This window comes from Gopherus flavomarginatus, chromosome 2, assembly GCF_025201925.1.
Source record: "Gopherus flavomarginatus isolate rGopFla2 chromosome 2, rGopFla2.mat.asm, whole genome shotgun sequence".
Taxonomy (NCBI): domain Eukaryota; kingdom Metazoa; phylum Chordata; order Testudines; family Testudinidae; genus Gopherus; species Gopherus flavomarginatus.
In genome coordinates, this window is record NC_066618.1 from 165,692,063 (window position 1) to 165,716,655 (window position 24,593).

At 43.6% G+C, this 24,593-nt stretch overlaps 1 protein-coding gene across 2 annotated transcripts in view; it reads right to left on the bottom strand.

Moving 5' to 3' along the window:
• Positions 1-393: 393 nt before the first annotated feature.
• RAB11FIP1 (RAB11 family interacting protein 1) overlaps positions 394-24,593 on the bottom strand; it is a 30,520-nt gene continuing 6,320 nt past the window's right edge. For both annotated transcript variants that reach the window (XM_050939844.1, XM_050939845.1), the window contains exons 2-6: positions 13,233-13,681; positions 11,177-12,017; positions 7,881-10,172; positions 6,429-6,534; positions 394-4,112 (exon numbers count right to left, since the gene is read on the bottom strand). In XM_050939844.1, the coding sequence (XP_050795801.1) occupies positions 3,897-4,112; positions 6,429-6,534; positions 7,881-10,172; positions 11,177-12,017; positions 13,233-13,681 (3,904 nt within the window). In that variant the 3' untranslated portion in view covers positions 394-3,896. The remainder of the gene's footprint in view (positions 4,113-6,428; positions 6,535-7,880; positions 10,173-11,176; positions 12,018-13,232; positions 13,682-24,593) is intronic.

Sequence of the window (24,593 nt, forward strand, 5' to 3'; positions counted from 1 at the left end):
TTAACCACCTCTTTCTTTTTGTAGCACACAAACATTTGTCTTTAACTGTACGCCAGTTTCACCTGCTTGTTTTATACTTTGACATTAAGTTATCTATATTCCCAGCTTCTCTCACTTCAGCCACTGGCTTTAACAGCAGGAGACTCTGACCCTCTGTAATCAATCACATATGGCATAAAATGATTTCGCCATGCAAGCTTTAGGAACAGCTGAGAAAGCAAATGCAATTTTCTCTACGGCAATGAAGAGACTTTTTCCACTCTGCAGGGCCATCGCAGAACAATTCCCCAGATTATATTAGCGATTTGTCCATTACACAGAGTTCTCTCCATTCTGTTTGTGCATTTTCTAGCACTTCCAGAGTCTAGTGAAAAAACAACAAGTGTTCAAACACTGAATTAAAAATTTTATTTTAGTGTTCCATAAGAGTGAATGTCATTTTTAAAAACGAAAAAGAAAAAAAAGTACCCAGACAAACAAAGCAGAAAATATAAACATAAAAATACATTTGGATCCTTCAATATTAAACATTCATTAAGCAACTGTACAGGGGCTTGACAAACAAGCTTTAATCTCGTAAGTACTCAAATTAAGTACCTTTCTTAATAAAAATTCCAGTTCTTCTATGTCAAAACACTTCAAAAACAGCATTGCCAATAAAAAAAATTGAGGTACAATAAGATTGTGCAACATTTTCACAGCTAATGAAGAAGAAGTGTGGCCTGTAAAGTACCACTCTCTCCTGGCAGTGTGCAAATCTCACCAATAAATGAGACTTACCACATGCAACCAAGAGATCAAGCCTCATTGCGTAAGAGCAGCCAGCTAACCTTTTGTCCAACAGACAGACAGACTCCAAGTGTAACTGGTATAAAAGATGACCAAAAAGAGAAAAACCCTATCAAAATTCTATAGTCCCATCTTGGAAGTAGAATGTTAGAACCTTAAGTGGAACGTTATCAGCAAATATTAAAACCACAGGGTTTAAGTTTTCCCAAGATAAGAATACATTTGGTTAATGATAAACATTTTTGTAAAGTATTTATCCCTCAAGCAGCAGGTGCAGCATTACAAACAATGGCTTCAGCTGTTGGTGGTGTAGTACCTTAACTCCAGAGCAGAAGGACAGCCATTTAAAATCAGGCTAGTAAAAATCACTTCATATCATTGGATTCATTCAGATTAGTTCCGAGTATAAAAGCAAGTCCAACCATTATGATGATAGCAGTTTCAAATGCAGACTGCTGAGCCACTGCTCAAAGGCACTAAAAAATAGAGATCTCCACAGCACTCATACAACCAGAAAGCTGTTGGTAAGCTATGGAATCAAGTCCTGAAGGCAAAAAACTGTTTAGGGAGGTGCAAACAACAATTTCCTCTCCATAGAAACATCAAGGGGGATAGAAGCAACTGAAATTAATGTTTCGTCTTCCTCACTATTGCAAGGCACAAGCAGCAGTCATTTTCAGTGGAAGATAGCTAGTTCCATGCAAATTAAATATATACAAACAAAATCAAGAGATTCTGCTAAAAAATTCAGCACAAGCCACTCCACTTATGGGATCTGGGACACTGAAAATTACCCCTTAACTGAAGTCATCTGCTCAAACACTCATTGCTACTATGTACCTGTGGTCCTAGAAAGGAACACTACATCTTAAACCTTTCTTTCGTAATATTACGAATTATTTCATGTATAGCTTCCCTTGAAGAAAAGTTGTATGATAGGCAAAACTTAACCGCCCTACACTTTTTAATCACATAATCAATCACAAAATAACAAATGCACATAACAGTATATATATTTATATACAATCCCAGTAAACATTGATTTCTTCTATGTAAATAGATTAAATTATACTTCACTACAAAAATACAGGATCTGAGAAGTTTACAATGGTCTCCAGTGTTTTGTGAAAATATTAAATATAAGGCAATAGACTATTAAAAGGCTAATAGGAAATTCAACTAGTCTCACCTCTCATTAAAGTGCTCTAATGAAAAGAATACTGTGACAAACTGTGCCCTCCTAAACTATAGGTGAAATTAATCACTCAGAACTTTAGGGAAGACTTAATGGACCCTTTCACCTTGATAAAGGGTAGAGTTTGTTTTATTTTTATTTTTTTTTGCTTCACAATACATGCTAGATGTTAAAACAGATTATCCAAAGTACTTTAATATTGTATCATGGATCCTCACTCTGCCTTCAAGAAGTTAATTCGAGAGCAGTGAGCACAGAGCTGTTAAAACTGAGAGCCTGCCACACTTCAGCCCCAACACTAAATGTAGATGTAAGTTACTGTTGAATCCAATCACAACTTTCCATCAAGTGCTAAATTTTATTGACAATTCCTATCAACACTATCATAAAATAATGATTTGAAGTGAGCCTACTAAAATGATTGTTTGCGAGTGTCTTGCTGTTTGCTATCCGATATAAACAGAAAATGCCTGTCCCATGGCAAACCCCATAGTTACAGCAGACTACGGCAAAAGATTCAGACAGAGGTATCTGATTTATCTTGGAAAACAGCAGCACAATGTCTTCTGATTACATTTAAAATAAAACCTGTTCTAACATTCTCAACCTCAAATCTTATTACTGGAAACCAGATCAATTTTTAAAAGCCACCAATTGAATGCTCCTTTACTAAGAGACCCAGGTCACACACACACACCCCTCTCTCTCTCTCTCTCTCTCTCACACACACACACAAAATTTAGATGTTCCATATGGATCAACTTGGACAGTTGTTCCATACTGTAGGTCCTAGTTTCCCAAATACAGCATGTTAAAAAATTTATGATCTTGAGTGGCACAACAGAAAAGTCATTACGACTTGCTGTGCATAGCAATATAAACAAACTAAGCATGTGTACCACGAAGGAAACAGGTGCACGCATGTTTATACAGGATACCGAGTAAACTGTATGGGAGTTGTCTGCCCCCTAGTTTGAACAAGAACCTTCAAATCAGGATTATGATGGCTATGAAACAAAACAGCTTCTAATTCAGATCACTATATTATCTAAAATCTGTAACTGTTTTTTAATCACGTAGTCAAATGGCAATTATATCTTTGTTTGATTTTTGCTATATTAAAGCAGCCATAAGATCCTGCTCAGAGCACTGCTTTGAAATTTTTCAACACTAGGTTTACACAGGCTCTGCATTTCCCTTCCCAAAATGAGATGTAGACACTTCATTAGTACAATCACATTTTCATGTAGATTTAAAGGCCCTCCAATTTTACAGCATATTTAAAGGGCATTACATTTTTTACAATAAGGAAACTTATGGTTACCAAACCTCTTTCTGGAGTGCATTTCAACTTATGTAATATAATTATTTGAACAAAGCAATCAAATCCTTGAATTAGTGTATGTGATGGCTTATATTGCACTACAACTTAAGTCTTAGAATTAAGAACAACTGTTGTTCTTAAAGTCTGAGAAACACGGTTCAGTTTTTAAAAACACCAACCCTTAAGCTAAACTCCCAATATTAATAAAATAAAGCTCAGAAGCCAACAACCATCAGTGCCTCACTGAGAAAAACGGCTTAAACATTCACAGCCACATGAATCTCAGGCCTCTGATTACATTCTTTAACAATGCCTCCCAGGTGGTGGTAAAATATTTACAGTGTACCAGAAAGAAAGGTGGAAGACTTCTGACTATTGTATTTTTGGCTTACGTATTCAAGACCTGGTATAATTATTAACTAGTCTCCAGATAAGTGGAATCAACTTTTTGCAAGAGACACAGAAAGGTGATTTTTTTTTTTTGTAGGCAGCAGTACCAGAACATCAGGAACTTCACATTATCTCCCTGTGAAGTTTGAGTAACAAGATGGGAGTCCAGTTCTTTATTCAGGTTTACTGGCAGAGGTTTTACATCCTTCCAGCCATATTTTTTGGAGATGGAGCCCGAAGAATGTTGGGGGTTTCTTCCATGACTCTGACAAGCAAGTTATCAATGTAGTTTTCTAGCTCCCGCACCTGGAGATCTCTCTTTGTAATGGTATCCTTCTGTCTCAGCACCAGCTGGATCAGCTCATCATGTGTTAATTGAGCATAAGCATAGGCAGGTTCCGAAGGATCATATTTCTTTTGGAGAGAGAAGACAGACAGGGTCAATGCAGAAATAAGTGTTTTACAGTAATATGAGAAGACTGCCTAATGATCTTTGTATTCATGGAAGGTTGAAGAATTCCAGGGACATTGGTTACCAAAACAGGATTGCTCTTCAAAAAAATTACTGTACTTTACATCTTGTTAAAAGCTTCACACAACTGGCATTTCAAGATTTATCAGTCATTACTACTTCAGTGAACAGGAAAAGCAAGTTCCCCAGGGCCAAAACCTGCTAGGCTTGCAACATCAGCAATGACAGGGAAAAGCTACAGGACCAAACCAATATGGTAAAGTGACACAAATGCAACTGCTATCGCAAGAGAGACATCTGTTAGGGCTCTTAGCAATGGCAGCTAGAAATGACAGCGAGGTTATAATTATTGGCAGATATTCATGCACTTCCAAAATGTGGACAGGTGGACTTTATAACAATAGATTATATGGAAAGGAAAGTAACAAGAAAAATATTTAAGTACTGCACTTTTATGGCACAGGAATATTTGACACTGTAGGATTTAGGAAGCCCAGGGCATCTATTCTAAGAGGAAGTAAGACTCAAAATGAGACATTTGGTAGCGCTTTCTAGAGACTCAATTTTATGGCTCAATATGTGTCAGCAATTTACAGTAATATGTGAATGCCAGGTTTGCATGGGGTTAAAGGGTAAATTTGAGTCCATAACAAAGGACAGATGAGTTATGATCCCAGGATATCAATTGCCCAAAGACTTGCATAAAAAAATTCCCCATGTAATATTAGCACTGAAAGATCTATAGAACCACAAGTTAAAATAGACTGAATAAAGCAAGAGTCAAACTCAGGTTAAACAGCAGTGAATGTATTTGATGAATTTGAGACTGAAATTTTAAAAATACTGTTATTTTCTCTTTTGACTAATTAGCAATACATTGTTGGGAAGTTATTCTTAAAATTAAAATGCTGTTTATTGTTTTAAATAGAAATGATTTTTAGTAACCTCTGCAAAGTAATTTGTTATACTTCCTTTTTAGTGCAGCAAAAATACAAGTAGTATTAGCATAAATATTACGTTAGTACAGAATACTCATTGTACAACAGACTTATTCATAGTTGTATCTCAGTGGCACTACAAGGAATAGTTTTGTATTGGCACAGCTAAGGTATGGTCTGGAAACACCAGATGTTTAAGAAAATGGGCTTCTGTAGACTTTGAAGAGCAGCAAACCTGAATTTAAGTGAAAAAAATTCAACTTTTCAGTCACATTTTTCTTTTGTGGCCATCTACTTAGGAGTCTCAGAGCCCAAGCAGTAATGTCTAACATGACTATTTTCAGCACTGACATGTAAGCCAACATCAGCTGACCCAGGCTCTGAGATTCACTGCCATTTGGTGTAGGGCGCGCAGGCATATAGTCATTTCTTAAGATGAGGAATCCCATATTACAAGCCAGTTTGTGCCTGGATTTCTGAATCAGAATTTTCTCAGAACACGGTTTGCTCTCATTTTACAGACCTCTTATCTAATGGTGCCTCAGGGATCAGAACTTATGCGAACACTTTGACAATACTTTTCAGAGATTTGAGAAGAAGAGAAAGAAGGTGAAAGCTTTTAGCCATGCACATTTAGAAATATAACCTACTTTTGCTAGGCAACATTCTCCTGCTTTAACAAGTGGACATGTTGCCTTTCAGACAGTGGAGAAAATTCTTAATCGTGGCAGCTGCCAATGCAGCAAGTTACAAGGTGATGGGTCCCACTAGTCTCTGCTGAAAGGAAGATCAGCAGTGCAGCAGATAGTGACTACCTGCTCCCAACCACCTTGAGTAAGCACAGTGTAAGCAGACTCCAGGTGACAGTGGCCACACCCCACACATTGTAGACAATCCTTGCTGTCTCCAAAGTAAGCATATTTACTTGTCACCCTCTACCCAAGGCACTCCTAGTAGTCATCTTCCTGGCTCACAACCAAGCCTCCCCATCAACATACCCATCTAGTGGGGAACCAAAGAGCACTTCTGGGTTTACTCCAGTAGTACTGCCACAGTTCCTTGGGACACCCCCATCAGGAGTCTTTTTTTTGCTTTAAAGTCATTTGCATTGAATAAGAACAAAAAGTGAATTTAATTTCTTCCTCCCAACGCTGGGAAATAGAGAAAATAAGGAAATCCTTTAACAGACATCATTTGAGTGTCAGAGACAAAAAATGTAAGTTACCCTGAGTAAGCAAGTTCACACTGAGTGCCCCAGAAGCTATGAAGTTTACAATAACTATTATGAAGCTATAACCCAAGTTTCAATTTCTTTCATACCTTTCTATTGCTCTCAGTCCAGTTTTCATCCATTTTTGTGGCTGTGGTCAAACTTTTAGGATGCGACTTATTTGCTGTGGTGTTCATTGGCTTCACAGGATGAGGTCTGAAACAAAAGCCACAACTTGTTTAGGCAGTTCCTTAACATCTTGAGATCGTATCACAAGCAAAGCATCCAACAAGTTCCTAAATCTAGTAAGTATGAACACAAGGGGATTTAATTAATTTCCTTATACACCTCAAGGTATGAGAAATTCAGTTCCAGGATAGAGTTCTACCTCCAATTACAGTCTTCCATTGGGTGTGCACACACTCACTCACTCTGTTCTGCTTATTTTATTGCATTCAAAAAACAAAAAAGAAACAGTATCATGGTAACTGGAAACATCACAACAGAAGTTGGTTACATGAGGTGCTTACACCATATTCGTGAGTGCTTAGTTTTTGTTTGGTTGTGGGTTTGTTTTTGTTTTTAAACTACACACATTACTATAAGAGTTAGATTCTACATAGTTTTCCCACATTATCTTCATTAGAAGTCTATATACCAAATATCCTTTTAGGCAGCAGATTTATTCCATCTTCGCTAAATGGACTAATTCTGGCATAAGGCACACTAGATGTCTAGACATAATCTTGTACTCTCTAGACCCATTTGTAATGGCAATTTTAAAAAGTGGAAGTAAGTTACCCAACTGTGTTTCTATCAAACCATTTCTGAACAGTAATTCCCTGGAGCTCTACAATACGTGAGAAAGATAAAGCGGTTCTGAGGCTAGCAGAGTTTCACAGAAAAAGACAGCTCCAATTTGCACCTTAGACTATAATGAGGTGCCAGTTAGTTGGAACCGTGAACAGCTCTGGAAGTCCAAAAGCATGTTGGTCATCTGGGAGTCAGGCCTATTAGTCACATAAAGTAAGGTTTGCCTGCAGTATGTTTTAATGCTTAGAAATCTTTTCTCTACCAGTTAAGCGACCACCACAGTTTGCCTTTGATTGTATTTCCTCCAAAAAGCTAGAGATCATAATGTAGTTTACCAAATCCAGCTGTTGACACCAGAACATCTGTGGTATTAAAGTAGCATTATTCAAAAAGGATAAATCCATATTTGGCTAATGAGCACGGAGTTCCCTAATGTAAACAACTTGCCATAAATAATAGAAGTATTGTGAATGTTAGATTTTCACAAAGCACTGCCAACTGCTCATTCTACATTTTTGGGTGCACAGCTCTTTTTGGTTCAATCACTGACTTTTTGCTAATAAAAGTTTGTGGCAGTGATCTTACACTGGTATGGTATAGGTCTCTCACAATGTCCAAAAGTCAGACCAAGTTAAGATTGTATGAAGTCACATCAAAGTGAAAAAACTATCACAATATTTTTGTAGCAAGAAAAAAGTATGTCCTGTACAACACCAAGAAATTTTCTATGCATTTCCCCATATTCTCACCTGTTCTTAACAGACACACTTCCACCCCTCTGTTGTGTTTGATTGGGAAGTGTCTCAGAGGGTGAAACCCATGCCTGAAGCAGCTTCTTCTTGCCAGCATTTTCGACTTTATGACTGAAGCTCTCTGCTGGTGGCTTTTTCACTGATTCTGCTCTACTACTGTCACAAGCGCCAGATTGGGGGGAACTAGAGGAAAGGGAGAGTTGGGAAGAACTGGACAGGGAGGTAAAAGAAACAGACTTTTCAGAGGGCTCAAAAAAATCACTCTTCCTTCTTTCCTTAATACTGCTAGATTCCTTCAGTTCCTGTTCCTCAACACACCCATGCTCACTGGGATAAAACATATCTAAACCTGACTCACTAGTCTTGCTGCTTGCACTATGAATGTCTACTACTGAATTTAGTTTGGATGATTTGCTAGATTTACAAGCATCTTCAGGGCCACCTTCTCCCTTCTGAAACAATATACTTGCTCTATCAGTAGAGCTCATATCTGAACTGAGTTTTTCTTCCTCAGTGACAGACAATGAACCTATACACTGATTTTCAGTATTTGGAAAACTTTTATAAATTGCAGTCATTTCATTGTTCTTTTGATAGCTGTCTAGAAGCTCATCATCTGATCCTACTTCTGGAATAACTGGAAGGCCAACATGTGTTAGACTCTGATCTCCAGTAACTGGAATGGCAGACTTCAGGGCTGTTCCAGAGTCAAATAATGAATCATCATGACCATAACTTTTGTGTTTTAAGTGTCCATTATTGCTATCATCTCTGTCAAGATGATGTGTAGTTGACAGAGTAGCTGTTTTTAATAAGCTGTCACCGGCTGGGTTTTCATGTGGGTTCATGGGATTCTCTCTATGAAACACAAATCCAGACCCAGACATTGTGCTGTCAGATGGAGTAAGCAGCTCTTCATCTTTCAGTATACCAGTCAGAGAAACAGGTGCACACTTATTTGGTTTTACAGTATTTCTTGGGGTAGGCTTTGGCTTTGCAAATAGAGGATTGAGCTCACTAACATCCTCTGACTTGTTAGGGTCCTTAGGGAGCAACATGTGAACTCTTGGAGTTGGTTTTGGCAGCTCTACTTGAACTGAAGAGTCACTTTTGATGGCATGAGTTACCTTGGACTCTAATGTGAGCCCAAATTCTTCCATTTTGAGTGAATTCTTACTTTTCTTTCCACTATGTAGTTCTTGCTCCTCACTTAATTTGCTTTCAGCAGAAGATGGCTGTTTTACAGCATTCCCAGGTGAAAGGCTATAATTAGACTTGGAGAGAGAAGTTAGTTCTTTGCCATCTTTCATCCAGGTTTCAGCACCTGAACTGCGGGTTTCAACGTCTTCCTGAACAGTGCTCTCATTGTTCTGAGCAGAGCTCCCACTTTCATCACAGAGTTTAGATGAAGAGTAGCACTCCATACCCAGCACAGAGGCAAACCCTTGTCTCTTTTCTATTACGGTTGGATCAGTAGTGAACATTTCTTCACATTGATCAGGATGCCATCTCTCACACTGCTCTCTATCTAAAGTCTCAGCATGATTTCTGCTGGAATCAATATTTTCCAACTCATCAAGATGAAAGGTCACAGATTTCTTAAAGCCACTGTTATTTTTTTTATCCAGTGATACTATCTGTACCTCTTTGACATCACACTGTTTCCTTGGGGTCTGCCCAACCCTTTCATACACAGGTAGAGGAGGAGACTCAGACAGTGACCCCAAAGAATTTGATACAGTATTTGTATCATTAGTCAAACTTTCATTCTGAGACTCCTCTGAAGAAACAAAAGCGGGGTGCTCCGAATCAGCAAAGTTTATTGCAGAGGAACAATAGCTTTTGCTAGAAACAGCAGAAGGAAGGGAGAAAGAGGGAGGACTAGTAAAGTTTTTGAGGTCTTGCACTTTTGATTCCTGTCCCAGTTTAGATACAAAAGGGTTGTCAATAGAAAGGTGAGTAGAAAGAAGAGGAGGAGAAACATGCCCCAGAGTTGCAGGAGGATGGGGGAAATACAAGAGAGGACTACTAAAGTTTTCAGAGTCTTGTGCTTTGGATTCCTGTTCCCAGTCAGAAATGAAAGGGTTACCATCATTAGAACGTTGTCCAGAAATGAGTGATGGAGGAAGAGGGCTACCAGAGTCTCGTGCTTTAAATTTTTGTCTCAATTTAGAAGTGAAAGGGTTATTGTCATTACTAGAATGACGTGCAGAAAGGAAAGCAGGAAGGGAATCAGATATAGAAGTAGGAAGCGTGGCTTCGGTTTCATCCTCTGAAGACACTCCCAGTCTGTAAAAGGGACAAAAACTCACGTGTCAGTTGCAGGTGCAACATGTGAGAGACACACAAAGACAAGTTCTAAAGGTAGATTTCACAAAATTTGCAACATACTAATGATGTATAAGAAACTGCAAGGACTTAAGAGTTTAATGGACCAATAAAACAAGCTTGAAATAATTTACGTTAAAATACTTTATATACAATACTAATATTCGTGATGCAAAAAACTTGTGTTGTAAAGTTTGCTACATGCAAATCAAAGATTACTAGGGTGATGTCTACTTTTAAAGCAACTGTACATAATTTCTTTTGCATCCAAGACATAAGTACTAATAGCATAATAGCTTAAGATGTTTACATTTACACACAAGGCATTTAAACACAAATGTAATTGAATATCTAGTGTTAATGACAGATAACTCAGGATACTAGTTAGTAAGGCCACGCTTCTTTCATATATGTAAGTCACAGAGCAGAATTTCTGAAAAAAGTCTCACACAGAACCCCAGAAATATACTCATGAAACTGAATGCCAAAAGCAGATGTGTTCCAAAATTTGCCATTCTCCAGGCCACAGCAAGAAGTACAGTGGAGAGCAATAGGCTTGATTAAAGATGATATTTCAGCCCTTCTACACACTTCCAAACTTAGACAGCAAGGCAGGAGAATATTGTTAGCTTTTGTTATGGGTTAATAGAACAACATGGAATAAATGACTTCATACTATCTGAAAAGATACAGGCACTAAAAACCATTATGTTAGTGCATCCTCACTTATATGAAGTTAAATTGGTTAAGAATGGAAGTAAAAGTTAATACTTATACCAAGAATCTTAAGTGTGTAACTAGTTAAACTTTCATCTAGTGGCAAAACACAAATGAGTCCCCCACAGGAGATGTTATAAGGGGCAACAGCTACAAAAATGTTACCTTGTGGCAGGAAGTGGGCCAGCCTAGTCATATGTCTGCAGTGCTTTATATCAGAATCTGAACTTAAATAAAACAAGACTAACCTAGGTTTGACAGCTTTGGTTTGGATTGTCCTTGAAGAGACTGCAGACTTGTCTGGTTTCTGTTCTTCCATGAGCGATTCATCAAAGGGGTTATGTGATTTCTTGTTTCTGGGGACATCTGCTGTGTTGCTGTTTTTTGGAGTACTTTCTTGGTTGTAGTCCTTAGGGATTTCAACAGGTTTTACCTCTTTTTCATTCTTTTTGTCTTCAAGAAGTTTGACTTCTCTCTCCTTCAAAGTCGTATCAGACATGTTTTCTACATCGTTTTTCACTACTTCCTTTCTTCCTGTGACTAGAGATAACAAAGCAGACTTCTTGTTCTCTTGTTTTTTGTCCTCTTTAGTTTCTTCTTCTGCAGTTTCTAAACTCAGTGAAGCACTATTTCCCAGTAAATCTCCACCGCTAAGTAGTTTGTATGATGGTAGGGTCATAGACTTAAACGACTCCAATGAGTGTGACCCAGAGAAACCTCTGCTAGGAGACATTCTTCCTGTCTTTTCATGTTCCTTAGTGGATTTTGAAGATGGGTTTTCTTCTGATTCAGAGAGCTGGTTTTTCCTGAATGTTTGAGGGGAAGAGGAAGGAGTGTTGTCCTTTGGCATGGTTTCTTTTTTTGTTTCACTTTCCTTCCGATAAACATGATTGCCATTGATACACACGTTGGATCGGACTGCGGGATCATTTTTGGATTTAAGGCCACTGAATAAGGAAAGTCCTTCTTTCTTCGTGTTGCTGGAGGTTATTTCGTTTAGTTGCTTATTGTCTGCACTTGCTGTTCTTTTATGAGCCATGAGTACAGGAGCATGAAGTAAGTTATCTTCAGGTTTGTTTCCAAAGGCCTCTGAAAAAAAAAAAAAAAAAAAAAGAAAGACATTAAAGCTATGAAAAAAATATTTCCCGGTGACAGTCAATATTACAGTCTAAAAAGCGTTGAAAGACTCAGTGATTACCATGACAATGGAAAAATTATGTTTAGAGATACAGAAATTTTTTTATCTAAAGCAGGAGTATCACCCTGTAGAGCAGCGGTCCCCAAACTTTTGGAGGTTGGGCCCATTCTATCCCTGTCTGTGCCATGCCCCCCCAGAGCCAGGGGACACAGACAAGGGAACTGAGGCTGGGACTGCAGAGGGGGCGAAGGGAGGAGAGAAAGAGGGCACAGGGCTGAGAGTGGGGCCAGGCATGGGGTCAGGAACATAGCTGCAGGTTGGACTGGAGCAGAGCTGGGGACAGGGAGGGACTACTGCCTCTCCCTTCCCGCTGCCCCCCCACCCCAGGGGGTGGGGGGGGGTTGGCCCAGGCCCTGTCGCACCCCTTCAAAAGTTCCAGGCCCCACAGTTTGGAAACCTCTGCTATACAGGCTTTTTGGCTTTGTTTTTTGTTTGTTTGTTGGGGGGGTTGGGGGGGGCAGGCGCATGTGTGCAGGAGGCAAGGTGGCAGATCACAAGGAAGAAGTATCCTATTTCACCCAAAATGGCTCCAGCAATACAAAGAATGGTCTCAGACAAATTCTTCTTAAAATGTTTTCAATGGATCTGTGAACATACAGCTACAAAAACAAGAACTCCATTTCACAAAAAATTAAGGGTTTGATATTTGGTTTTATTCTACATTTGGAACAAACATCAAGATTTTTTTTTTTTTTTGTGGTGTGCAAAGAGACATAGACCCATACCAGCAGACTAGCCAAAAGCCTGGTAGCTATAGCACTCACCTAGGATATCAGACACCCAAGTTCAAGACCCCACTCCTAATCAGGCAGAGCATTTCCGTCAGAAAATTCCCAATCAGCCCTACTGTTTTAAATAAAACATATACAATAAAAGAGAATTGCATCTGATCACCCACCTACAAATGTACTGCCAACAGTGCTTTAATGCTTCTTTTAGCCAATATCTTCAAATACTCTGTCACTTTCTTTTTCATAAGAAAAATGGGTGGAATCTTTTCTAATATTCTGTCAATAAATCGATCTACTGTATCAAAAATCAACCTCTCTTTTGCGCAAAGATTTAAGATAGTAATAAAGTTTAATATTGTGAGAGGAAATACTCACTTTCTGAATTTGGAGGAAAGGACTCATCATCATCATCTTCCCCCCACTTTGACTGAAAGTCACCAGGTTTAAGCCTAACTTTCTCTGTCACTGGCTGAAAAGCAGGTAAAACTGACATGGACTGGGAGATGGAGGTTTTCTGCAAACCAGGTTTAGAAAACAGGGTTTTGATCTTGGATTTTTTCTTTTCTCTCTCAGGTGATTCCTCTTCACTATCAGCTGGTGAGTGAGTTATGCTGGGAATGATGGCTGATGCCGTGTCAGGCAGTCCATTGGCCCGCTTTCCTTTGAGTTTGCCTTTCAGCTTGCCAAATGGAGACCGGGACTTGTCTTTCATGGATAAATCAAACATGCTGGCTGTCATGTTGCTCCTCATGAACTGAATATCCACCTCAATCTCTCCTCTCTCTTTTTCCTTCTTGCCTGGTTTGGAGTGAAGTTTATACCACCTGCAAAAGAAAGACAGAACGTTATACAAGATTTGAAAACAAACTCTGGTTAATGCAAGCCACAGAAAAATATGGCAGAGGGAAAAAAAATGAGAAAACAGACTCCCTAGCTGGGAAACTATTTCATGCTTAGACAAGGATCAGATAGCTTATTGTGAGCAGAGGTGAGGACATTTCCTTGGCATCTCTGCTAAAATAACTTTTTTTCATGTACCATGATTTAACTGGCACCAGAGACTTGGTGGGATAAGACCCATGACGGGAATACAGGTATAGTGAGAGGGGTACAGCTTCTTCAGGAAGGACTGGCAGGGTAAAAAGGGAGGTGATGCAGCATTATACATCAAGAATACATACACTTATTCCAAAGTTCAGAAGGTCCAGAACCAATTGTTCATGGATTAGGGACCCAATTTTATGGCATTCCAGGGGCTTCTGTATAGATTATTTAGGTTAATCTTTCTATCTACCCAATGGGACTCCGTGTTCAGTCTAGAAGATACCATCAGAGATGCTTAGTTTTGCAGTTCTCAAACTGTGGATTTGGGTCTCCAGAGATAACATGCTTGTTAACAGCAAAAATGTTTTTCAATCAATCAATCAATCAATAAATAAATAAATAAAGAGGTGAGAAATAGTTAAAATAAGACAATTTAAATGTCTGTCCGGTGTTGTTCTCCTCCTAATACAGCATGGCAAGAAAATCCTCCAACTGGAGATAGTTCAACTCCAAATGACTTCTAAATATCTGCTTCAATTACCTTTGTTAAATGAAATAACAAAACAATCATTCATTTTCTGATATAACTGTAAAACTAATCTGAAACGTTTTCAAAATAAATCAGTTTAAAAATGTATAGCGTGTACCTTCTAAAAATGAAACCTACATCTCTCTCTGAGTTGTGAAGAATATGTATTTAAAGTTATAACCACCAACAAAAGACGGTTACTCACCTTTGTAACTGTTGTTCTTCGAGATGTGTTGCTCATATCCATTCCAGATAGGTGTGCGCGCAGCGCGTGCACGTTCGTCAGAAGATTTTTACCCTAGCAACGCTCGGTGGGTTGGCTGGGCGCCCCCTGGAGTGGCGCCGCCATGGCGCTGGATATATACCCCTGCCAACCCAACTGCCCCTCAGTTCCTTCTTGCCGGCTACTCTGACAGTGGGGAAGGGGGGCGGGTTTGGAATGGATATGAGCAACACATCTCGAAAAACAACACTTACAAAGGTGAGTAACCGTCTTCTCTTCAAGTGATTGCTCACATCCATTCCAGTTAGGTGATTCCCAAGCCTTACCTAGGTGGTGGGGTCGGAGTGAGATGTGGCAGAGTGCAAAACTGCTGAGCCAAAGGCTGCATCATCTCTAGACTGTTGAACCAGACCATAATGCGAAGCAAAGGTGTGGACCGAGGACCAGGTAGCTGCACGACATATTTCCTGGATTGGTACATGGGCCAAGAAGGCAGCAGATGAAGCATGAGCCCTGGTAGAATGTGGGGTGAGATGGCCCGAGGGAACATGAGCCAAGTCATAGCAAGTGCGGATGCACACTGTCCTCTGGGAGGAGATCCTCTGGGAGGAGACAGGTAGGTCCTTCATTCGGTCTGCCACTGCAACGAAGAGTTGGGGCGATTTACAAAAGGGCTTCATCTGTTCGATATAAAAAGTGAGCGCCCTACAGACATCTAGGGAGTGCAACTGTTGTTCCCATCATGAAGCATGTGGCTTCGGGAAGAAGACCAGAAGGAAGATGTCCTGATTGGTATGGAAGGCCGATACTACTTTAGGGAGGAACGCTGGGTGTGGTCGCAACTGCACCTTGTCCTTGTGAAAGACTGTATATGGCAGGTCCACCATGAGCGCCCGAATTTTGGAGACTCGTCTGGCCGATGTAATGGCTACAAGGAAAACTGTCTTCCAGGACAGGTATAGCAGCGAGCAAGTTGCCAACGGCTCGAATGGTGGAGACATAAGTCTGTTTAAGACTAGGTTAAGGTCCCAGGTAGGGGCAGGGCGGCATACTTGGGGGTATAGGTGCTTCAAGCCCTTGAGGAACCTGGAAACCATAGGGTGTGAAAACATGGAGCGGCCACTTTCTCCTGGGTAGAAGGTAGAAATGGCTGCCAAGTGCACCCGCAAAGATGATACCGCTAGGCCCTGCTGTTTGAGAGACCAGAGATAGTCCAGGATGGTAGGGATCGAGACCTCAATGGGAGTAACATTTTGCGTTTCGCATCAGCAGGAGAAACGCTTCCACTTGGCCAGATACGTAGACCGAGTGGAAGATTTTCTGCTACCCAGGAGTACCTGTTGCACTGGGGCAGAGTAACGTAACTCTGACTGGGTTAACCATGCAGGAGCCATGCCGTGAGGTGAAGGGACTGCAGGTCTGGGTGGTGAAGTCTGCCGTGGTCCTGAGTTATGAGGTCTGGATGACGAGGCAGGGTGATTGGGTTGGCTATCGAGCAACATGATGTACCAGTGTTGCCTTGGCCACGCAGGGACGATCATGATCAGGCGAGCTCTGTCCCTCAGAGCTTTAGTAGGACCTCGTGAACCAATGGGAATGGTGGAAAGGCGTAAAGTAGTTGGCTCTTCCACAGAATCAGGAAGGCGTCCGAGATTGAACCCCGGGAGAGACCTTGGAAGGAGCAAAACCTCTGGCATTTCCTGTTCTCGCAGGAAGCGAAAAGGCCTATGTGGGGAAATCCCCACTTCCAGAAGACAGAATGTATAATGTCCAGGCGAATCGACCACTCGTGAGACAGGAAGGATCTGCTGAGTTGATCTGCCAGAGTGTTCCGAACTCCTAGGAGAAAGGAAGCTACCAGGCCTATCGAGTGGGCTATGCAAAAGTCCCATAGTTGGATCGCCTCCTGACAAAGTGGGGAGTATCATGTCCCTCCCTGCTTGTTTATGTAGTACATGGCCGTTGTGCTGTCTGTAAACACTGGGACATAATTGCCCTGTAGATGTTGCTGGAACGCCTGGCACGCCAGGTGGACTGCTCTTAGCTCTCGGACATTTATGTGTAACGCCAGCTCCTGAGACGACCAAAGGCCTTGAGTGCGAAGATGTCCGAGGTGAGCACCCCAGTGGAGAGATGACACGTCCGTCGTCAGGGACATGGAGGGCTGTGGCGGATGGAACGGCAGTCCTGCACACACCAGGGAGGGCGTCAGCCACCAGTTGAGGGAGCCTAGGATGCTCGGGGGAATGGTGACTACCATGTCTATGGCGTCCCTGCCTGGGCGGTAAACCGAGGTGAGCCAAGTTTGGAGGGGACACAGACGTAGTCTGGTGTGCTTGGTCACGAACGTGCAGGCAGCCATGTGACTGAGGAGGCCGAGACAAGTGTGAGCTGAAGTTGTCGGGAAGTTTTGAAGGCTTTGCATAATTGATACTATTGCCTGAAATCGGGGTCATGGTAAACTGGACCTTGCGAGATTGGAGTCCAGGATGGCCCCAATGAACTCTATTCTTTGTGTGGGCACTAGAGTAGATTTTTCCAGGTTGATCACCAGGCCTAGTCGCATGAAGAGGTCCTTGACAATGCACACATGACTGGTGACTTGGGCCTCGGAGGTCCCCCGAATGAGCCAATCGTCGAGATACAGGAAGACATGTATTCGACGACGACGGAGGGAGGCAGCGACTACAGCCATGCACTTCGTGAATACCCGAGGGGCTGTAGAGAGGCCAAACGGAAGGACTGTAAACTGAAAATGCTGGTGGTTGATCATAAACCGGAGGTACCGTCTGTGCGGAGGGTAAATGGCAATGTGGAAATATGCGTCCTTCATGTTGAGGGCGGCATACCAGTCTCCGGGATCCAAGGATGGGATGATTGTCCCCAGGGATACCATGTGGAACTTCAACTTTTTTATGAACTTGTTCAGTCCTCGCAGGTCTAGGATAAGCCTGAGGCCTCCTTTCACCCTGGGGATTAGGAAATACCGGGAATAGAACCCCTTGCCCTTTAAGTCCTTCGGTACCTCCTCTATAGTTCCCATGGCAAGGCGCATTCATATCTCTTGCAAGAGGAATTGCTCGTGAGAGGGGTCCCTGAAGAGGGACAAGGAGGGGGGTTGGGAGGGAGGGAGTGAAATAAACTGGAGGTGGTATCTGAATTCTACCGTGCGTAGGACTCAACGATCCGAGGTTAATTGGGTCCACGCAGGGAGGAAAGGGGAAAGGCGGTTGTAAAACTGAAAAGGATCCAGGGAGACAACTGGTACACCACCCTCAGGCGCACCTTCAAAAGTTCGGTTTGGATCCCGTCGTTGGCTTGGAGGGACCATTATTGTGACCCCCTTGAGGTCCAGACTGTCGTCTGCGGTTGCCTCGACCTCGCCTCCTGCCAAAGTCCTGTCTTGGTCTAGGCGGGGGGTAAGGGCATTGAGGTTGGTTGCTGAAGGATCTTCGTTGAGTCTGTGGTGTATGCATCCCGAGCGAACGCATAATCACCCGATTATCTTTCAGACTCTGTAGCCTAAGGTCCGTCTTCTCGGAGAATAGACACTAGCCATCGAATGGCAAGTCTTGGATAGTGTGCTGAAGTTCAGGTGGCAGGCCTGACACCTGGAGCCACGATATACGCCTCATGGCAATTCCAGAGGCCACAATTCTGGCTGCCGAATCAGCAGCGTCCAGCGAGGCCTGGAGAGAAGTTCTCGTCACCTTCTTTCCTTCCTCCAATAGTGCCTTAAATTCTTGGCGGGCGTCTTGTAGGACCAGCTATGTGAACTTCCCTACCGCCTCCCAGGTGTTGTAATTATACCTGCTAAGTAGGGCTTGCTGGTTCACCACCCTGAGTTGAAGGCCGCCTGCAGAGTAGATTTTACGGCCCAACAAATCCATATACCTAGCCTCCTTAGATTTTGGGGCAGGGGCGTGCTGGCCATGGCGCTCCCGTTCATTTACGGATTGTACGACCAGTGAGGAGGGTGCACGTATAAGTACTCGTAGCCCTTAGAGGGCACCACGTACTTAAGTTTCACTCCTCTGGCCGTGGGCGGAATAGATGCCGGGGATTGCCAGATGGTATCTGCCTTAGCTTGAATCGATCGAATGAACCTTACGGCCACTCGAGTTGGTGCATCCGCTGACAATATATCTACCACAGGTTCCTCAACCTCTGGAACCTCCTCCACCTGCAGGTTTATATTCAGGGCAACACACCGCAGGAGGTCCTGGTGTGCCCTGAGGTCAACTGGAGGCAGGCCCAATGAGTATGTCCCCGCTACCACTTCATCCGGGGAAGAGGAAAACGAAAGGCCCAGGACGAGTGGGTCCTGTATGGTCTCCTGATCATGGGTGATGTCAGGGACTGGTGGGACCTGAGGGTCCGGTGCGTGGATGGAAATTTTCCTCCGTACCCGCAGGAGGGGGATGGCTGACAGTGGCCTCTGGCACCCGGTGTTCCGATGGAATGGAGTGTGATGTCACTGCGGATCCACCTTGGGCTTGGTGATATGCCCAAGGTGTCCAGAAGGACCACGATGAGGTCCCTGGTCTGGGCAGTGGGTCTCTTGAAGACAAGGCTACGTGTATCCGAATCACAGTCATGTGAGTAGGAGACACTGTCTGCGTGTGATGATACTGATGTATGGCGAGACGGCCACGGAGGAGCTGAAACCACTTGGGAAGGGTCTCTGCGTCTGGTTGATCCGTATCCACGCGGCACCGGAGAACGGTACCAGGCATGAGACCAGGACCTGCGACCGGAGCGGTGCCGGGAGGTCAACCAGGACCTCGAAGCTGTACATTGAGAGTGGCTGTGAGAGGTGCGGTGCCGTGAATGGTGCTGGGAGCTGGATCGGTGCCGAGAGTATTGGGTCAGCAAGCGTGATCTCGAGCAGTGCCGCGAGTACGACCGGTACCGAGACTGCGAGCGGCGTCAGGACTGGGATCGGTGACGAGACCGAGAACGCCAGCGGGACCTCAATCGTGACGGGTGCCTTTCAGCGGTGCCGAGCAAGGATGGTCTCAGGAGGGCAGGCTTGTGTACTGATTGGATAACCCGCACCAGCGGTGCCGGGGGTTGAGACAGCGCAGGCTCTGTCAGGGCAATCAGCTCCCTTGCCGTAGAGAATGTCTCCAGCGTGGAGGGGACAATAAGCTAAATCATGGTGCGTGCCAGGGAGCTGTCAGGCACCGGACTCGACAGCTCTTACAAGGCTGGAATCAACGGCGCTGAAGTTGTCGGTGCCGGGTGGTCCGACTTAGGCGGGTGCTCTGACTGCGACGTCGGCATGGGAGTCGCAGGAGTCTTGTGCCTCTTGACCCGCGGGGAGAGAGAGCGGTACCAAGGGGCCTTCGCGGTGCTGGTGCGCTCCGGTGCTGAAGATGCCCTTCTCCCCGGTGCGGACTGTCCGGCACTCAGTGCCGAGGGCGGAGGAGTAAGGGCTGCCTCCATCAGGAGCTGTTTGAGACGAAAGTCTCGCTCCTTTTTCATCCGCGGCTTGAAGGCCTTGCAGATGCGGCACTTGTCTGCGAGATGGGATTCCCCCAGGCACTTAAGGCAGGCGTTGTGAGGATCTCCTGTCGGCATCGGCTTGCAACAAGCCGAACACGGTTTGAAACCCAGTGAACCAGGCACGGGCCCCGGCACCGGGTGAGGGCTAATCCCCAACCCCTCTTAACTATATACAATAACTACGTTAAAGAACTAATAAAACTAAGTAGAAATATAGAAAATTGAACTATATACACAATAACAAAGAAAGAACTACAAGAAGCTAGGGAGGTGAAGATCAGCTAAGCCACGCTCCATTGTTCCAACAACCGACACGGGCGGTAAGAAGGAACTGAGGGGCGGTTGGTTTGGCAGTGGGCGCCCAGACGACCCATCAAGTGTTGCTAGGGTAAAACTCTTCCAACGAAAGTTCACGCGGCGCGCGCACACCTAACTGGAATGGATATGAGCAATCACTCGAAGAAGAAGAATGCACTTTTATGTAGAAATCCATGATTAAATTAAGTCATCCTGACTAGTGATTTAAACCAATTTGATTTAAATCAAACCCACCCTGGGCAGACCAGATGAAAGTTTCTGGGTACAAAGTTTCTGGTAAAGACAAAAACGGGGGGGAAATAGGGATGACCTCATGGTAGGACACTACTGCAGACCACCAAATCAGGAAGATCTAGAACAAATATCCAAAACACAAGAGCTGGTAGTAATGGGTGACTTTAGCTACCCAGTGTCATAACCTTAGTCCCAGATTTGGACCTTAGCGTCCAAAATATGGGGGTTAGCATGAAAACCTCCAAGCTTAGTTACCAGCTTGGACCTGGTACTTGCTGCCACCACCCAAAAAATTAGAGTGTTTTGGGGCACTCTGGTCCCCCTGAAAAACCTTCCCTGGGGACCCCAAGACCCAAATCCCTTGAGTCTCACAACAAAGGGAAATAATCCTTTTTCCCTTCCCCCCTCCAGGTGCTCCTGGAGAGATACACAGACACAAGCTCTGTGAAACTACACAGAGTGACTCCCCCTCTCTGTTCCCAGTCCTGGAAACCAAAAGCACTTTCCTATTCCCCCAGAGGGAATGCAAGATCAGGCTAGCAAATCCAACACACACAGATCTCCCCCCCGATTTCTTCCTCCCACCAATTCCCTGGTGAGTACAGACTCAATTTCCCTGAAGTAAAGAAAAACTCCAACAGATCTTAAAAGAAAGCTTTATATAAAAAAAAAGAAAAATACATACAAATGGTCTCTCTGTATTAAGGTGATAAAATACAGGGTCGATTGCTTAAAAGAATATTGAATAAACAGCCTTATTCAAAAAGAATACAAATCAAAGCACTCCAGCACTTATATTCATGCAAATACCAAAAAAAAGAAACCATAGAACTTACTATCTGATCTCTTTGTCCATACACTTAGAAACAGAAGATTAGAAAACAGAAACTACTTCTCCAAAGCTCAGAGAAAGCAGGCAGACAGAAAACAAAGACTCAGACACAAAATTCCCTCCACCCAAAGTTGAAAAAATCCGGTTTCCTGATTGGTCCTCTGGTCAGGTGCTTCAGGTGAAAGAGACATTAACCCTTAGCTATCTGTTTATGACACCCAGACATCTATTGGAAGAGTATTATGACAACACAAAATGTCCAGTAAGTTCTTGGAATATATTGGAAACAATCTGTTGTTTCAGAAAGTGAAGAAACTAAATGAGGGGCAGCTCTTCTAGACTTGATTGTGACCAACAGGTTGTGAATCTGCAGGTACAAGGCAATTTGGGTGAAAGTGACCAAGAAATGATAGATTTCATGATTCTAAGGAAAGGACCATGGACTTCAAAAGAGAAGACTTTAACTAACTCAGAACTGGTAGATAAGGTCCTATGGGGAAAAACAAAACAAAACTAAGGGCATGTCTAAACTTGCCTCTGGATCCAGCGGGGGTCGATTTGCATCTAGTGAAGACGCAGTAAATCAACTGCTAAGTGCTCTCCCGTTGACTCACTGGTACTCCACCGGAGTGGGAAGCACAGGCGGAGTCGACGGGAGAGCATCAGCAGTTGACCTACCACAGTGAAGACACCACAATAAGTAGATATAAATGTGTCAACTTCAGATACATTATTCACGTAGCTGAAGTTGCGTAACTTGGATCATTCCCCTCCCAGGGTAGACCAGGTCTAAGGGTAAAAGGGTTCCACAGGGCCAACAGTTTCTCAAGGAGAAATTATTAAAGCGCTAATGAGAGTCATTAACTAAAAATTAATTAAAGGAAGAAGGGTAAAGTAACATTTCACTTTGGTTTCCCAAACTTTATACTTTGTTCTGCTTCCTGAAAACTTCCAGGGGTTAAAAGTAGAAGCAGGTATGACAGAAAAGGCATCAGTGCAACAGAACAAACTGTACAGATGCAGTTACACACCAACACCTGAAATAGTTCTGTCAAGGCATTCTCCAAACACCTCATACCTTTCTTTCCAATTCTCTGTTCATTTACTATTTCAATACTTTTCAAATATAGAAACTCCTGAACCACAGAGGGAAAATGCCTATAATTTCCTCTTCGGAATCAAGCACTTTATCACTGTTGGATGTTTCTATTTACTTTAGTCTGTTAATACAATACTGATTCAGAATCAAGGTACCAAAAGCAAGATTCTTTATAGACGGGAATTCTACACTTATATTTTGAACACTTTATCTGTTTCTGAAATTACAGTTTTAAACACTGTAGGCTCTTTATGTTAGACCAGGTCTGCACAACATGCGGCCCGCAGAGGCTCACTGTGCGGCCCACAACGGGGAATCAAAGGACTCTGGGCTGCCCGCAGAAGCGGGGAGCCCAGAGCCCTTTAAATCCCAGCCGTGGCTGGGATTCAAAAGGCTCTGAGCTGCCCGCAGCGGCGGTGAGCCCAGAGCTCTTTAAATCTCAGCAGCGGCCGGGATTCATAGGGCTCTGGGCTGCCCGCAGCCGTGGGAAGCCCAGAGCCCTTTAAATCTCAGCCGCGGCCGGGAATCAAAGGGCTCTGGGCTGCCCGCAGAGATTCCCGGTCGCAGCTGAGATTTAAAGGGCTCAGGGCTCCCTGGCGGCTACAGGCAGCCCAGAGCCCTTTGAATCCCAGCCCTGGCTCCAGCGGATGGGCTGGGCTGGGATTTAGAGGGCTTGGGCTCCCCTCAGCAGCAGGAGCTCTGGGTCCTTTAAAGCCCTGCTCCAGCCCCGCAAAGCTCCAGTTTCCCCCAACTGCCGGAGCCCCGGGCCCTTTAATTTGCCCTTGACAGCTCCCAGCCACTTCTTCAGCTGGGAGCCCCTAATTGATTTAAAATCAAGTATCACCTCCTGTCATAAACAGATGGTTACGGGTAATGTCTCTTTTACCTATAAAAGGTTAACTAGCAGTAAACCTGGAACACCTGACCAGAGGACCAATCAGGAGACAAGATCCTTTCAAATCTCGGTGGAGGGAAGCCTTTGTTTGTGCTTCTTGGGTTTTTTTTTTCCTGTTGTGTTCTCTCTGGGTTCTGAGAGGGGCCAGACATGTAAGCAGATTCCTCCAATCTTTCTGAAAAAACCTCTTCTGTTCAAATGAGTAAGTACCAGTTAGAAAGGTGGTTTAGTCTTCGTTTGTTTTCTTTATTTGCAAACGTGTATTTTGCTGGAAGGATTGTATTTGTGCTGGGAGGAGGACTCTCCCTAGTGTCTATAAGCTGGAAGACCCTGTAACATTTTCCAACTTGATTTTACAGAGACAATTTTTACTTTTTCTTTCTTTTATTAAAAGGTTTTCTTTTTAAAAGACCTGACTGATTTTTTCCCCTTGTTAAGGCTCAAGGGAACTGAGTCTAAACTCACTAGGGAGTGGTGGGGGGAAAGGAGGAGGGGGAAGGCGAATTTCCCTTTGTTTTAGATTCATGGAGCTTGAATGTGTCTATCTCCCCAGGATAGCCCAGGGAGGGAAAGCCTGGGAGAGGACACAGTGGAGGAAGGGTTTATTTTCCCTTGTGTTAAGATTCAAGGAATTTGGATCTTGTTTCACCAGTGAGTTGGTGAAGCCTCTCCAGACGACCCAAGGAGGGAAAGTCTAAGAAGGGGAAAGGGGGGGGGTATAGTCAGTTCCTCCTTGTTTTAAGATCCAGGGGGTCTGGGTCTTGGGGTCCCCTGGAAAGGTTTTGGGGGGACCAGAGTGTACCAGGCACTGCAAGTCCTAGCTGGTGGCAGCCCTATCAGATCTAAGCTAGTAATTAAGCTTAGAGGAATTCGTGCTGGTACCCCATCTTTTGGACGCTAAGGTTCAGAGTGGGGGTTCATACCATGACACCTCCCCACCCCTAACCTTCCTTTTCGGCCGACAGCTGTTTTGGTGGGGCGGCGCTGGGGAAGGAGGGTTTGTTTCTGCAGGGCTGGGCGGTGCTGGGGCGGAGTGTTTCCGTGGGCCGGGAGG